The sequence below is a fragment of the Artemia sp. Qi Xiang Cuo genome, chromosome 4 (assembly GCF_049724085.1).
Source record: "Artemia sp. Qi Xiang Cuo chromosome 4, ASM4972408v1, whole genome shotgun sequence".
Classification (NCBI taxonomy): Eukaryota; Metazoa; Arthropoda; class Branchiopoda; order Anostraca; family Artemiidae; genus Artemia; species Artemia sp. Qi Xiang Cuo.
In genome coordinates, this window is record NC_142797.1 from 60,052,123 (window position 1) to 60,064,854 (window position 12,732).

General features: G+C 36.6%; 1 protein-coding gene across 2 annotated transcripts in view; it reads left to right on the forward strand.

Annotated features, from left to right (window-relative positions):
• Positions 1-12,732, forward strand: part of Nmdar1 (glutamate ionotropic receptor NMDA type subunit 1) — a 239,418-nt gene that overhangs the window by 143,623 nt on the left and 83,063 nt on the right. For both annotated transcript variants that reach the window (XM_089088460.1, XM_089088461.1), the window contains exon 8: positions 4,249-4,396. In XM_089088460.1, the coding sequence (XP_088944586.1) occupies positions 4,249-4,396 (148 nt within the window). The remainder of the gene's footprint in view (positions 1-4,248; positions 4,397-12,732) is intronic.

Here is a 12,732-nt window from a genome sequence, read left to right on the forward strand (position 1 = left end):
ACCGGGTTTCCCAGCATTTTTAAAAAAAAACGATCAGAAATTAAATAAAAAAAAAACAGGTTTTTTAACTGAAAGTAAGGAGCAACATCAAAAGTTAAAACGAACAGAAATTATTACGTATATGATTGGGTTCACCCCCTAGTCAATACCTTGCTCTTTAAGCCAAAGATTTTAGTACTTTCTTAAGAGCTATTTGTTTTATTTAACGGCCTTTGTGATTAAGGGGTAACTTTTAACAAATTAGAAGAAAATTCGACCTTTAGCGTAAAGAGCGAGGTATTGACTAGGGGGCGAACCCCCTAATTTACGAATTGAAAATATATGAATATAGAAGTTCGTTACTTAAGTTAATTCGTAAGTTACGTATATTTATTACTAATCAAAACGTTCGTAAATAAAATTGAACAACTTTCGAGAAAGCCATTTAACCAAATAAACGTAAAATTAATTCGCGAATTTTGTTTTAATTATTCATGTACGGTGAGCCAAAATCAAAACCTGTGTGAATTTAAAAAGTTAAAAAATTAAATAAAAAAACTAGTTTTTATAACTGAAAGTAAGGAGCAACATTAAAATTTAAAACGAACAGAAATTATTCCGTATATGAAAGGGCTGTCCCCTCCTCAACGCCTCGCTCTTTACGCTAAAGTTAGACTCTTTCTCACAACAATATTTTTTAAAACAATAAAAAGTTAGACTCTTTCTCACAACACTATTTTTTAAAACAATAAAAAACTTTAGCGTATAGAGCGAGGCGTTGAGGAGGGGACAGCCCCTTTCATATACGGAATAATTTCTGTTCGTTTTAATTTTAATGTTGCTCCTTACTTTCAGTTAAAAAAAAAATAGTTTTTTTTATTTAATATGGAAAGTAAAACTAGTTTTTTTTATGATGAATATAGATCTTTTAAAAAGGAAGCGGAGGAGCTATTAGATTTAGTGAATGCCTGCTCAGAAGAGGAACAAAGACTGAGTTTGTTTTTACGATTTAAGGAAAAGAGAAGGGAATATAATGGGCTGAAATGGAGGAAAAAACGGGAGAAAATTAGAGTGGAACAGAAAGAGACAGAGAAGGCCTATACGGTAGGGGATACAAAGCAGTTTTGGTCAGGAATAAGGCAGGAAAATAGACAAGGGAAAGGCCAATTACAAATCCCTGAAGCTGATACTTGGCCTAGTTTTCTTGAGAGTATAGAAGAAGATAGTAGTTCTCTAGATAGTGTCAAGGTAGTTAGGTAGTTATGGAGAAGTTAGGAAAGTAGTTAAGAAGATGAAGGGAGGATTAGGGCCAGGAATGGAAGGAATACCAGCAGTTTTGTTAAAGAGATTTCTGTGTGTTTTTTTTGCTAGTTTTTTTTTAGTGAGTATTTTTAATAGAATTATAAGTAGTGGTGTATGGCCTTCTCTACGGAAAGTATTAATTATGGTACCTCTATTTAAGAAAGGTATTCCTAGTGACCATGATAGTTATAGGCTGATAGCATTAGCACCTGCACTTGGTAAAATTTTAGGAAAGATTTCGGATAATCGGTTGAATGAATGGTTGGAGGGTTATGGGGTAATTAAAGAAGAGCAGGGGTTTCAGGAAAGGCAACAGTACGTCGGATAGAGCATTTGTGTTAAGTGCATTGATAGAGAAATATGGATCAGGTAGAAATAAGCTGTATGGTGCGATTCTAGACTCAAGAAAAGCATTCTACAATGTAGATAAAACTCTCCTTGAAAAGTGCTTAAGAGATGTAGGTCTACCTTTCAGACTTATTTGTTTATTTGTTAGTACTTATACTGGGACTAAGGCTATGGTCAGGGTCGAAGGTTCGGGACTTTCTAGGCTATTTTACGTTAAGAAAGGAGTAAATCAGGGCAGCGCCATGTCCCCAAGACTGTTCGGTTTGTTTTTGAATCATATGGTAGAGTTTCTAGAAAAAAAAGTGGGCTCCAAAGGTGTGTCTTGGAAAAATTAATTTTTCGGTGTTATTATTTCCGGATGACACTGCATTGGTGGCGAAGTCAGCAAGGGAGCTACAAATTTTACTTTATTTAATTGAAGAATATTTACAAATGAAAAAGTTACAGCTTAACATTATGAAAACTAAAGTGGTTATTTTTAGCGAAAGGAAAGAAAAAATGTCGAATCTCCATTATGGAGGAAAGATTTGGGGACATGAGAACGCTGCCCAGTTAGATAGCGTTCAGTTAGGTTATTTTAAGAGATTATACGGGCTGCATAGAATGACCCATACTCAGTTTCTTAAAGGAGACCTGGGACTGTTGTCTCTTAAAAGTTATACAATGGTCTAAATGGTAAAGTTTTGGCTTACAGCTACCCAGTGATAGGCTACTGGAGGCTGCATGTTATAATAATTTATTTATTACCCACTATAAAAAAGAAGCAGAGTACATCAAGAAAAAAAAAAAAAAGCAAACTCGCACACTTAACAATTATTTACATAAAACGACGTAAATTATGGTATCTGCAGTAAGACCTGCAGATAACGACATCTTTCCCGCAAGCACAGTCACTTTTTCCCGTAAATCAGGGAGGCCGAATCGCGATATTAGATGCCGGTTCCGGAACCACGGAGGGAGGCACAAAAGGTACCGATAAAATTTAAAATAGTAAGTCCGAATAAAATTCCGATCTTTAGGCTTCAAAATTGGAAGAAAACCAGATAAAAAAAGAATAAAATGATCGCAAAATGAAGAATATAGTTTTCCAAGCGCTTTTCTATTGTACCTCCCTCTATTTGCAACAATTTTTGAATATCATATATGAATTTTTTTTTTTTTTGCATTAGAAACTGTCAGAGCCCGAAGTGTTTTGAGATTATTAGTAATGTGAAGACCAAGCCACTGAAAAGCAGAGACACAGGGAATAGAGAAAAAAACACAGTTAAGAGGGAGACTCGCACTCGAATTAAAGGAAATATATTCGTACTTATCAACGTTCAACATAAGCCCAATCCGTCTGAACTGGTCTGAGATCCGGCTGACAGAATGTTAGAGTCCAGCCCTAGAACGACTGACAATTATGAGCTACTTCAGTTACAAAGGAAAAGATCCTGGCCTTTAAAAGTCAAGGAGGTACTGGATAAAAGAGGATTTTCTTTCGCTTGGAATGATGGCCTTGGACCAACTATTCACCAACTAGTCACCAATTACAGTTGGACAAGGAAATCAAACGGGTGCTGGAGGACCAGACGATACAGAAATGGGGTGAGGAGATTAAAAATTCGGAAACTTTAAGATATTATAAAGAGGGCAGTTATTTAACTTAATTCTATTTTAAGTAAAATTTACCGGCTAGATACCTTACCTATTGGATGCAGTTACGATCTAATTGCCTTCCGATTCGTTCGAGATTGAAGGCTTCTAAAAGGAGGAAAAGTGTCCCGGACAGCAGGTTTGCTTGCCCTCTTTGCCAAGAAGAGGAGGAAAATTTGGAGCATTGGAGGTCTTTTGCGGGTAAGGGAAAAATTATTTGGGAATGATGGATTGCTGCTTCCTGATGCCTGAAGAGTACGTTGCCACAGTTTATTTGTCTAGTGGGAAGATATCTTGATCAGTTCTTTGCAAAAAGAAGAGAGTAGTCTTTATTCCTTCTTTATTATTGTGACGAGTGTTGTAATTGTTTGTGTACATGGCCATAATTTCGATCAGTTTTTTGCAAAAGAAGAAAGTAGTTTTTATTTCTACTTTATTGTTGTGACGAGTGTTGTAATTTGTTAATCTTGTATGTTGTTTGTGTGCATGGCCATATTTTGGCTTGAAATACACGTTATCTTATCTTATTCATTCACGTAGTTTCATTTAAATTGTTTGAAATAAGATTTTTCTCATGGATCCCTCTCCTGTTCAATTTTAAATATGTTAATACCTAAAAAATCCCGCGTCAATGAAGTTTGTGTGGTCAAAACTAAAGGTTTTGGGAGGCCATAGTTTTAATTTTTTTTTTTTTTGGTGGGGGGATGCCATGCCTTCAATTTTTTGGTTTTTAAATAATTTTAACCCTTCACACGTGAATGCACATTGTCGCTACCTTGCTCGATTAAATCCTCTTTATATTCAAGAGCTGCAGACACCTGGACAAATATGACATATACCTCCATTGCATGATTTATAAAAAAGGAAAAAATACGTTATTCATAAAGGAAATTTGCCTTTGTAAATTTATATTGACTCCATATGTTGATTTTTAGGTAATTTTTTCTATCAGTCATACACTTATTAGAATCTTCACATTTCTAGAAACGCTTTGAAGACACGATCTTCCTTGGCATCAACAGGCTTCCTTTCGTTCGACTATTACGGACAGCGTGAGTTCAGCAATTATGATGTGCTTAATATTAACACAGACCAAGAAAAGGTTTTAGTAGGATCTTTTCTCTATTCTAAGGTAAGATTGCCCTACTAAATTTATATACCCATGTTGTTATTTGAACCACAAATGGCAATATCATAGTTACAGCAAGAGCTACAACCTAGTAAAGAGCCGCTGCCCATAGTCACTGAAAATGAAGAACGCATTTTGAAAGAAAATGCCCACTGTAGAAGAATTCCAATTTGAAGCTGATCAGGAAGGTTACATCTAGGTTACACTTAACAGAAAAAATGATTTTTTTTCATATAAAAGTAAGGAGCAACATTAAAAAGGAAAAGATTTTTCTGTAAATGTTGGTGGATTTTCCCTTCTCAACCACTCGCTATTTCCGTTACAGTTCTGTTGTGCTTAAAAAATATTTCTTATTTCGATTAAACGCTCTTGCAATTTGAGCAGTCTCTCTTAAAGAACTGGGACAAATATTCAAACTTTAGGATAAAAAGCGGGTGGTTGAGTAGGGGGCATATACCCTCATATACAGAAAAGTTTCTGTTTTAATTTTAAATTTTGCTCTTTGTTTTCAGTTGAAAAAGCTTGTTTGCTATTTAATTTCTGATCTTTTTTCAAATTGCGCTGAGGTCTAACCAAAATACGAATTGAGCTACCGGCCCCATAGACTCCTCATTTCTTGATGTTAAATTGTCTATATCAATGATTATAAATTAATTGTTAGCATCTCGTTTTTTCAGTTGTTTTTTTGTGGTGTAATTGTTTATATGGATGGAGATCCTGCGTGACTTTTGATATTCTATCCGACTGAAGCCATCTCTACAATAGGGTTTTCTGATGTTTAAACACATTGTGTGCTTGTCTTTAAATACCTTAAAACAGTTAATATAGATAGAAAAAGAGAAATATTACCATTTGGAATCACTGAAAATAAGGCTCCGGGTATAATTTATTGACCCCCCAGGAATATGTTGGTGAGGCTAATGATGTTCCACCTCGTGTTTTCAACCTCTGTGCCGATAAGTATATGAATGTAATTTTGTAGCTACAAAGACAAGATTTTCGCAATGAGAGGGACTACAGCCCCCTGCTTTCCTCAGCACCAATAATAAAGGTGTACACCAAAAATATTTCCAGAAATTAAAATGGATTAGAATCAACTTCTCTTCCCCTCCCTTCCACTGTATGCGAATTCTTCCCCTTCCACTGTTCCCCTTCCACCCATCCCTGTATATAATTATATGAAATATGAAGCAAATAAGTTTAGTTAAGCTTAGCTTCGAAATAAATTTCAGAAACATTTTTCAAACAGTTCGTGGTAACGAACTGTAAGTAAGGAGCGACCCGCTTCAATTGTAACCAAAACTCTAAAAAACGGAATTTTTATACCAATAGGTACATCAAAAGACTCAGATTTTTATGCTAATTTAAAATATATAAGTTTCATCAAGTGTGGGTTTAGTCTTACCCACAAGAAATTAGGTGCCTGAGAAAATGTTCAGTATTTTCAAAAAGGGGAAAACAATCCCTGTAAGTCATAGAACTTCAATGAAAATCATACCATCAGATTCAGCGTATCAGAAAACCCTATAATAGAAGTTCCAAGCTCCTATCTGCAAAAATGTGGAATTTTGTATTTTTTGCCAGAAGAGAAATATTATGATCACGGATGTGTATTTATTTGTTTGTTCGTTTTTTTTTCCCCAGGAATGATCGTATCGATCCAGTAGTCCTAGAACATCATGAGAGACCTCATTCGAACGGAAAGTAAAAGTTCTAGTGCCCTTTTTAAGTGAACAAAAAATTTGGAGGGCAACTTGGCCGTCTCCCACGCTCATTTTTTTCCCTAGTCACCCAGTCAAAATTTTGAGATAGCCCTTTTGTTCAGAAAAGTTAAAAATCAAATAAATATGTCTTTGAGGATGACTTAATCCCCTGAAGCTCCTGGGGGAAGGGCTGCAAGTTATATATTTTGCCCATTGTTTACATATAGTATTGGTTAATGGGAAGTATACAGACGTTTTCAGGAGGCATTTTTTTCTGGTCGTGGGGGGGGGAGGGTCATAGGAGGGGGTTACGGAGGAGGATATTTCCATGGAGGATTTTTCCTTGGGAGAAGGGATATTTCTATGAAAGGGGCGCCGGATTTCCCAGCATTATTTAAAAACGACCAGAAATTAAATAAAAAAAAGTTTTTTCAACTGAAAGTAGGGAGCAACATTAATACTTAAAACGAATAGAGATTATTTTGTATATGAGGGGGTTCGCCCCCTAGTCAATACCTCGCTCTTTACGCCAAAGTTTTTTTTTAGCACTTTCAAAAGAGCTATCTATTCTAATTAACCGGCCGGTGTGATTCAGGGGTTTGTGATTCGAGCAAAATTCAAACTTTAGCGGTAAAGAGTGAGGTATTGACTAGAGGGTGAACTCCCTAACATGCGTAATAAAATCATATGAATATAGAAGTTCGTTACGTAACTTAATTCGTAAGTTACGTCAGAACAAAATTTCTAGAAAGCCATTCAGCCAAAAAAAGTAAAACTAATATGCAAATTTCGTTTTAATTATTCATGTACGGTGACCCAAAATCAAAGCTGCATTAATTCAAAAACGTTCAGAAATTAAATATAAAAACAAGTTTTTTAACTGAAAGTAAGGAGCGACATTAAAACTTAAAACGAACAGAAATTATTCCGTATAGGAAAGGGGCTGTCCCCTCCTCAACGCCTCGCTCTTGACGCTAAAGTTAGACTCTGTCTCACAACTTTATTTTCTAAAACAATGAAAAACTTTAGCGTAAAGAGTGAGGTGTTGAGAAGGTAACAGCCCCTTTCATATACGGAATAATTTCTATTCGTTTTAGATTTTAATGGCACTCCTTACTTTCAGTTAAAAAAAAAACTTGTTTTTTTTATTGAATCTGAAACAAAAAGGGAGGAATCATAACGGAGTTCCCTTGTTCAGGCTTAGTTTAAATCAAGGAAGATGAGAGATTAATTCCTATGCCCCCTACCATACCCTTTTCTATATTTGTCTCAAGGCTCATGAAGAATTAGACAACTTGGGCATTGAAATGAACTGTTTTAGGCATCTGGCATTCCCTCTACCCTACAAAATGACCCGCTCTCCCTCCTTCCTAATAGCTGATGGACAATTATAAATCACTAAACATAACTTGATAAATAATCGAGTGAATCAACTCCGTTAAATACAGCATTAAGACAAATGTCCATAGATGGATAGATAGATATTTATTGCAAATAAGAGCCACAGGGTTGTGGCAACACACAAAATAGTACTTCAAATAAGAACTCAACGACACATACAAAATGAAATAGAACAAAAAAAAAATTACATGCATACAACAGTATTTCAAGCACTTGCTCCCTCCCTTTTCCTATAAATAGATTTCAATTTATTGCATTTCCAATTTAACATATTTTGCAATGTCTTCAATTGTCCCAAAGTCAATCGAACCCATTACTGAACTAAACTACTCAATAGAACCCACCTTAGTCGAAAATAGATCTGTCCTTAAATCCAGTAATTCGGGAAAAAGGGCCACAGAGTGAAGCAGAAGTAGTAATCTATCTATATATTTCAAGCATACATTCAAGCGTACATTCACGCCTACAAGAATATACAGTGTGGTTTCACGTGGACATTGCAAAAAAGCTGGCAAACCTTTACCTATAAAGTGGTCAAACACGTTTTTGAACTATAGTCAAGGTTTTATAGCACAATCATACTGGTTTTTTGTTATTGATATCAACTGTACAAGAATATGCAGCGTAGCTTCAAATGCGAATTTAAAAAAAAGCTGGCAACATATAAAGTGGTCCGACATGTTTTGAGAGCATGGTCGAAATTATAAAACTCAAGCAGGGTGGTTTTTAAGGCAACATCCGTTTTAATGGGCCAATCAGAGACAGCGAAGATTGCTCAATATACAGTAAGTTGATTGGTGATTGGGTTCAAATAAAAAAGAGTGATTTACATTCGTCCTTGAGATTTTGGATATAATGGCCATGCATTACGATTAAATTTCCATAATGTTTTAACATACAATGGATAATACACTAAATGTTATTGACGTTGAAGCTATGCCTACTTCGATTTATAATGTGAGTACAGCTTAGTTAGTTTCTTAATTTATTTCCAAATAGAATAATTTTACCATCTCTCCAGTAATTTCAAATTTCAGGGGGCATAGCCCTCCCCCCAAAAATACAAACCCTACAATATGATGATTATAGTCGCTAGAAAACGTAAAATACGCACTTTTTCCTATTATGTAAAATGGATCCCCCCTCCCCTCCTCTGCTTACGAGTTTAATTCATGAGAGAAAGTTCTTTTCTTTCGAAATTTTCCTTCTCCCAGTATCAAAAATCTTTTTACGGTCTAAAACCATAATTAGTTGAAAGTGTGCATAAATATCTTCATTTTTTCTTGTGTAAGAAGGGAAACCGTTTTTCCACACTAAATTTTCTTCTTTTTTAAGGAGGAGGATTCATACAATTCCTCTCCCCCTAAAAAAAAGAAAGTAAGATTGAACGATACCACATCGATGCAAGCTGCAAGGCCTTCCATCATCAGATATTCCATTACAAGTGCTCTGGACCAGCCAATGACCACGCAACTTTTAATGCCAGGAGCCTCTCATGCCAGTGCCCGCTCTACACAAACCTCTAAGCAACCTGATAGGAAATTCAAGAAGGAGTGGATTGCTTCACATAATGAATCAGCCCCGGCCACTGAAGATTATCAAACCACCTCCCTTCTTGCTATGCCAGGGGCATCATGCATGCCAATGAAGTCTGAATTTGGAAATGTCGCTATATTATCTCTACCTTCAACCTGATTATAGAAATATCTACCCATTTCTTTCCAACTTTTTTTAGTCTTTTCTTTTCGCCATTTTTTTTCGACCACTAAGAGTGCATGTTAGAGATATTAAAATATTAATCCCAGTCCCCCAACCATTGTTTTAAATTTCTCTGCTCCCCATCAGAGATAACTAAATATAATGTTTTTTTTTTGATTGCTAAAGAAAGCACTCTTTTGCTTCTTTTTGAATTTTCTGGGGCAGGGGTGGAGGCGTGTATTTAGTTAAAATAATGCTAGGAGGAATTGAGTTTTGTGGGTGGTGTGAAAAATGGTACTTATTCAATATCCTGGTAAACAAACGACTAGAAATGCTTCAGCATAAATAGGGTATTCCGTCTTTCTGAACTTTCTGGGGAGGGGGTGGGGTGGTGGCAAGTATTTATTAAAATAATGCTAGGAGAAATTGAGTTTTGTGGGTGGGGTGAAAAATGCTACTTATTCAATATCCTGGTAAACATACGACTAGAAATACTTCAGAATATATAGGATATTGCGTCTTTCTGAACTTTGTGGGGAGGGTGTGGGGTGGTGACAAGTATTTACTTAAAATAATGCTAGGAGGAATTGAGTTTTGTGAGTGGGGTGAAAAATGAATATGGTTTTTCAACTTTATAAAATAATGGTTATTTCACATAGAAATAAACCCTTTGTTCTATAGATTAATGAATTAGCAGCGCCATCTTCATTGGGTCATGAAACATCAGCTTTTAGTGGAGCTGAACCAATCCTAGCACCACCAATGGAGTTTAGAGATGAATCTACATTAGTTCTAGACAATATGGAATGGCATAGGGCTCTTTTAAATGATTGTTTTGGGGACATGGCCAGCCTAGACGATATAACTTGTGACATTGACATGGTAGAGGACCCGGAACGGACAGATATATTTATGCAATAGCATTTAGGCGATGTTATTAGTAGTGCATCTGAACCGGGTCCTCATAAAGAAATTACGTCAGAGGACAATACAGGCTGGCTTGATCAGCTATCCCCAAACACCTTGGAATACATACTAACAGGCTTACAGTACCTCATGCCACCTCCATCCATTGCAATTGAACAGACTGGGGGTGGTGCTATTGACAATTCTAGGTTACCCCCACCATTCTGGCTAATGATACAGCCAGTAGTAGTAGCAGTAGTAGTAACGATATAGCAACATCACAAGTACCCCCACTTCCAGATTTTTTTTCCAACTCTGCTGTGCACCACACAAAGGTCTACAGTGCCAAATTCGGTGATCCCTTTAACTCTCTAATGTCAGGGGATATAATAACAAATCCCCAGGCCATTACAAATTTATATACTAATAAGATTCGAGCCATTCTTTAACAACAGATGGGGGTTTGGGGGCTTGGGGTCAGTTTAAAAGCTTCAATAGCACTAAAAATGCTTTTTTTAATAAAAATGAGAGCGAGCTGTATTCTAAATACTTGCACACAGAGATGTTGGCAATTTGCCCGCATTTATCAAATTATGAGGAGGTTTTTCTAGATTGGGTTGATAGTATCCAAACTAAATGGGAAAATTAAAATGAAGGGGGTAGCGGGTCGGTGGTTTTATTTATTGAAAGTTTAAATGTTAATATTTGTAGATTTAAAAAGGATTTTATTTTAAGAGGTGGTGGAGCTGGGCCAAGGGGTATTGAATTAAAATATCATTCAAATTTGGAGGTATGTAGGGGGATACAACGAATTTGTTTTGATACGAGGCTAAAGTGTTTCAAGTATGAATTTTTAATTGGCGCCTACAGACCACTTCAAAAAGATGCATCTAAGAAAAAGTTGGATGAAATGGCAGTTAACGGTAGGGAGGGTTCAAAGTTCCCCATAGTAGATTTTAATTGTTTAAATGGTCAATTTCCCGTGACACTAAAAGGAATAGATATTTTCGAGCGGGCTAATGCACATTTAAAGATGTCACGGTGTTACAGTATGAAACAGAATTTGAGGAGGGTCACAGATCCGATAAGAAGGGCGTATTATTTCCAGTGAGGGCTCCTTTCATTGAATCAGTGGAACACTGGGTGTGGCTTCTATGCAAGCCACCCGGAGAGCCCGATTCAATTGAACATTTTAATCCAATTACCGATATTAGTAGGGCTCTAAGTGAGGGTAAAAAATGTGGGGGTGTCCGTTATTACTGTCCAACATGTCTGTCAAGATGTTGGACTGATTTAAATTAAAACCAGCACATGACACACTGTAAACGTCATGGATACCAGGCTGTGGAGACGGTAAGCGGAGATAGAGTGATCTTACGTTTTAAAAATTTTCCAAACACGCTCCTGCAGAGCAATAGGATCGTTTTAGACTGCGAAGTGAAACTCACAGACGTGTATGATTCATCAAATCCAAATCGTGTTAAAATACATGAAGCCATAGGGGTCTCTCTCGCTAACGCGCAACGAGATTCAAATAATATCATGCAAGAGCTGGATGTAGTTGAAATGTTGGGTGACGGTGAAGACTGCATGCGCTCGGCATTGGTCAGTCTAATCAAAACAACGAACGGTGCAATTTCACGCCTTCGTTATACAACCTATCCTATACTCCTATTATCAGATGACATAATGGCTATTAAAAATCGTAAAATGTGTTGGGTTTGCAAGGGAGAATTTGATGATGGTGTTGGGAATGGGGGGAGGAGGAGGGTGATCGACCATGATCATTTGTGGTAGGAAAATACGTCGAGGAGAGTAACTTTAGGGAGTACCACATCAGTCGTGCAATTTAAATGTTAGACAGCAATATTTCGGACCTGTTTTTATACACAATTCCAATTACGACTTAAAGTTTGTTCTACCGGCGTTGGCCCGCATTGCTAAGGGTGGAGTTGTAGATGACGCATGGATAGATTGTTCTTTTTCATATAATATCATACCCAAATCATTGGAGAAGCTTATGCTGCTAGAATTCATGTGGAAAACAGTTGACAAGGGTAACACGTGCCTGAATAAAATCCGTTTTTTAGACTCTTTCAGCTTCTTTTCCAAATCTTTAAGTCAATTGATTCAGGTACAGAAAAGTGACAATTTTGATAGCTTCCCCCTCCTTAAACAGCGCTTCCCCGATGATGAAATGTATGATTTATTAACTATAAGGGTATATATACATATGATTATTACAACTCTGGCTCGAGGCTAGATGAGGTGTCACTACCGCCCATTGAAGCTTTTTACAATTCTATTACTGAGAGTGAGTGCACCACTAGCGACTATGAATTTGCTAAGAGGGTTTGGGCAAAGGACGGATGTAAAAATGGGTTGGATTATTGTAAACTATACTTGGCCAGTGACGTACTCACTCTTCTGGACATTGTGTGCGAAAATACGGATAAAATCTATGGGGAATTTGGGTTTGATTTTGTTTTTTAATTTTTAAGTTCTCATTTGTCTTTGGCCTGTATAACGTTAATCTTAAACGGTGGATTAGGTCTGATCGCCGATGTGGATGCTCACCCGTCTGTAGAGATACAAATGCGAGGTTGGTATGTTTTTGATGGTGATAGTATT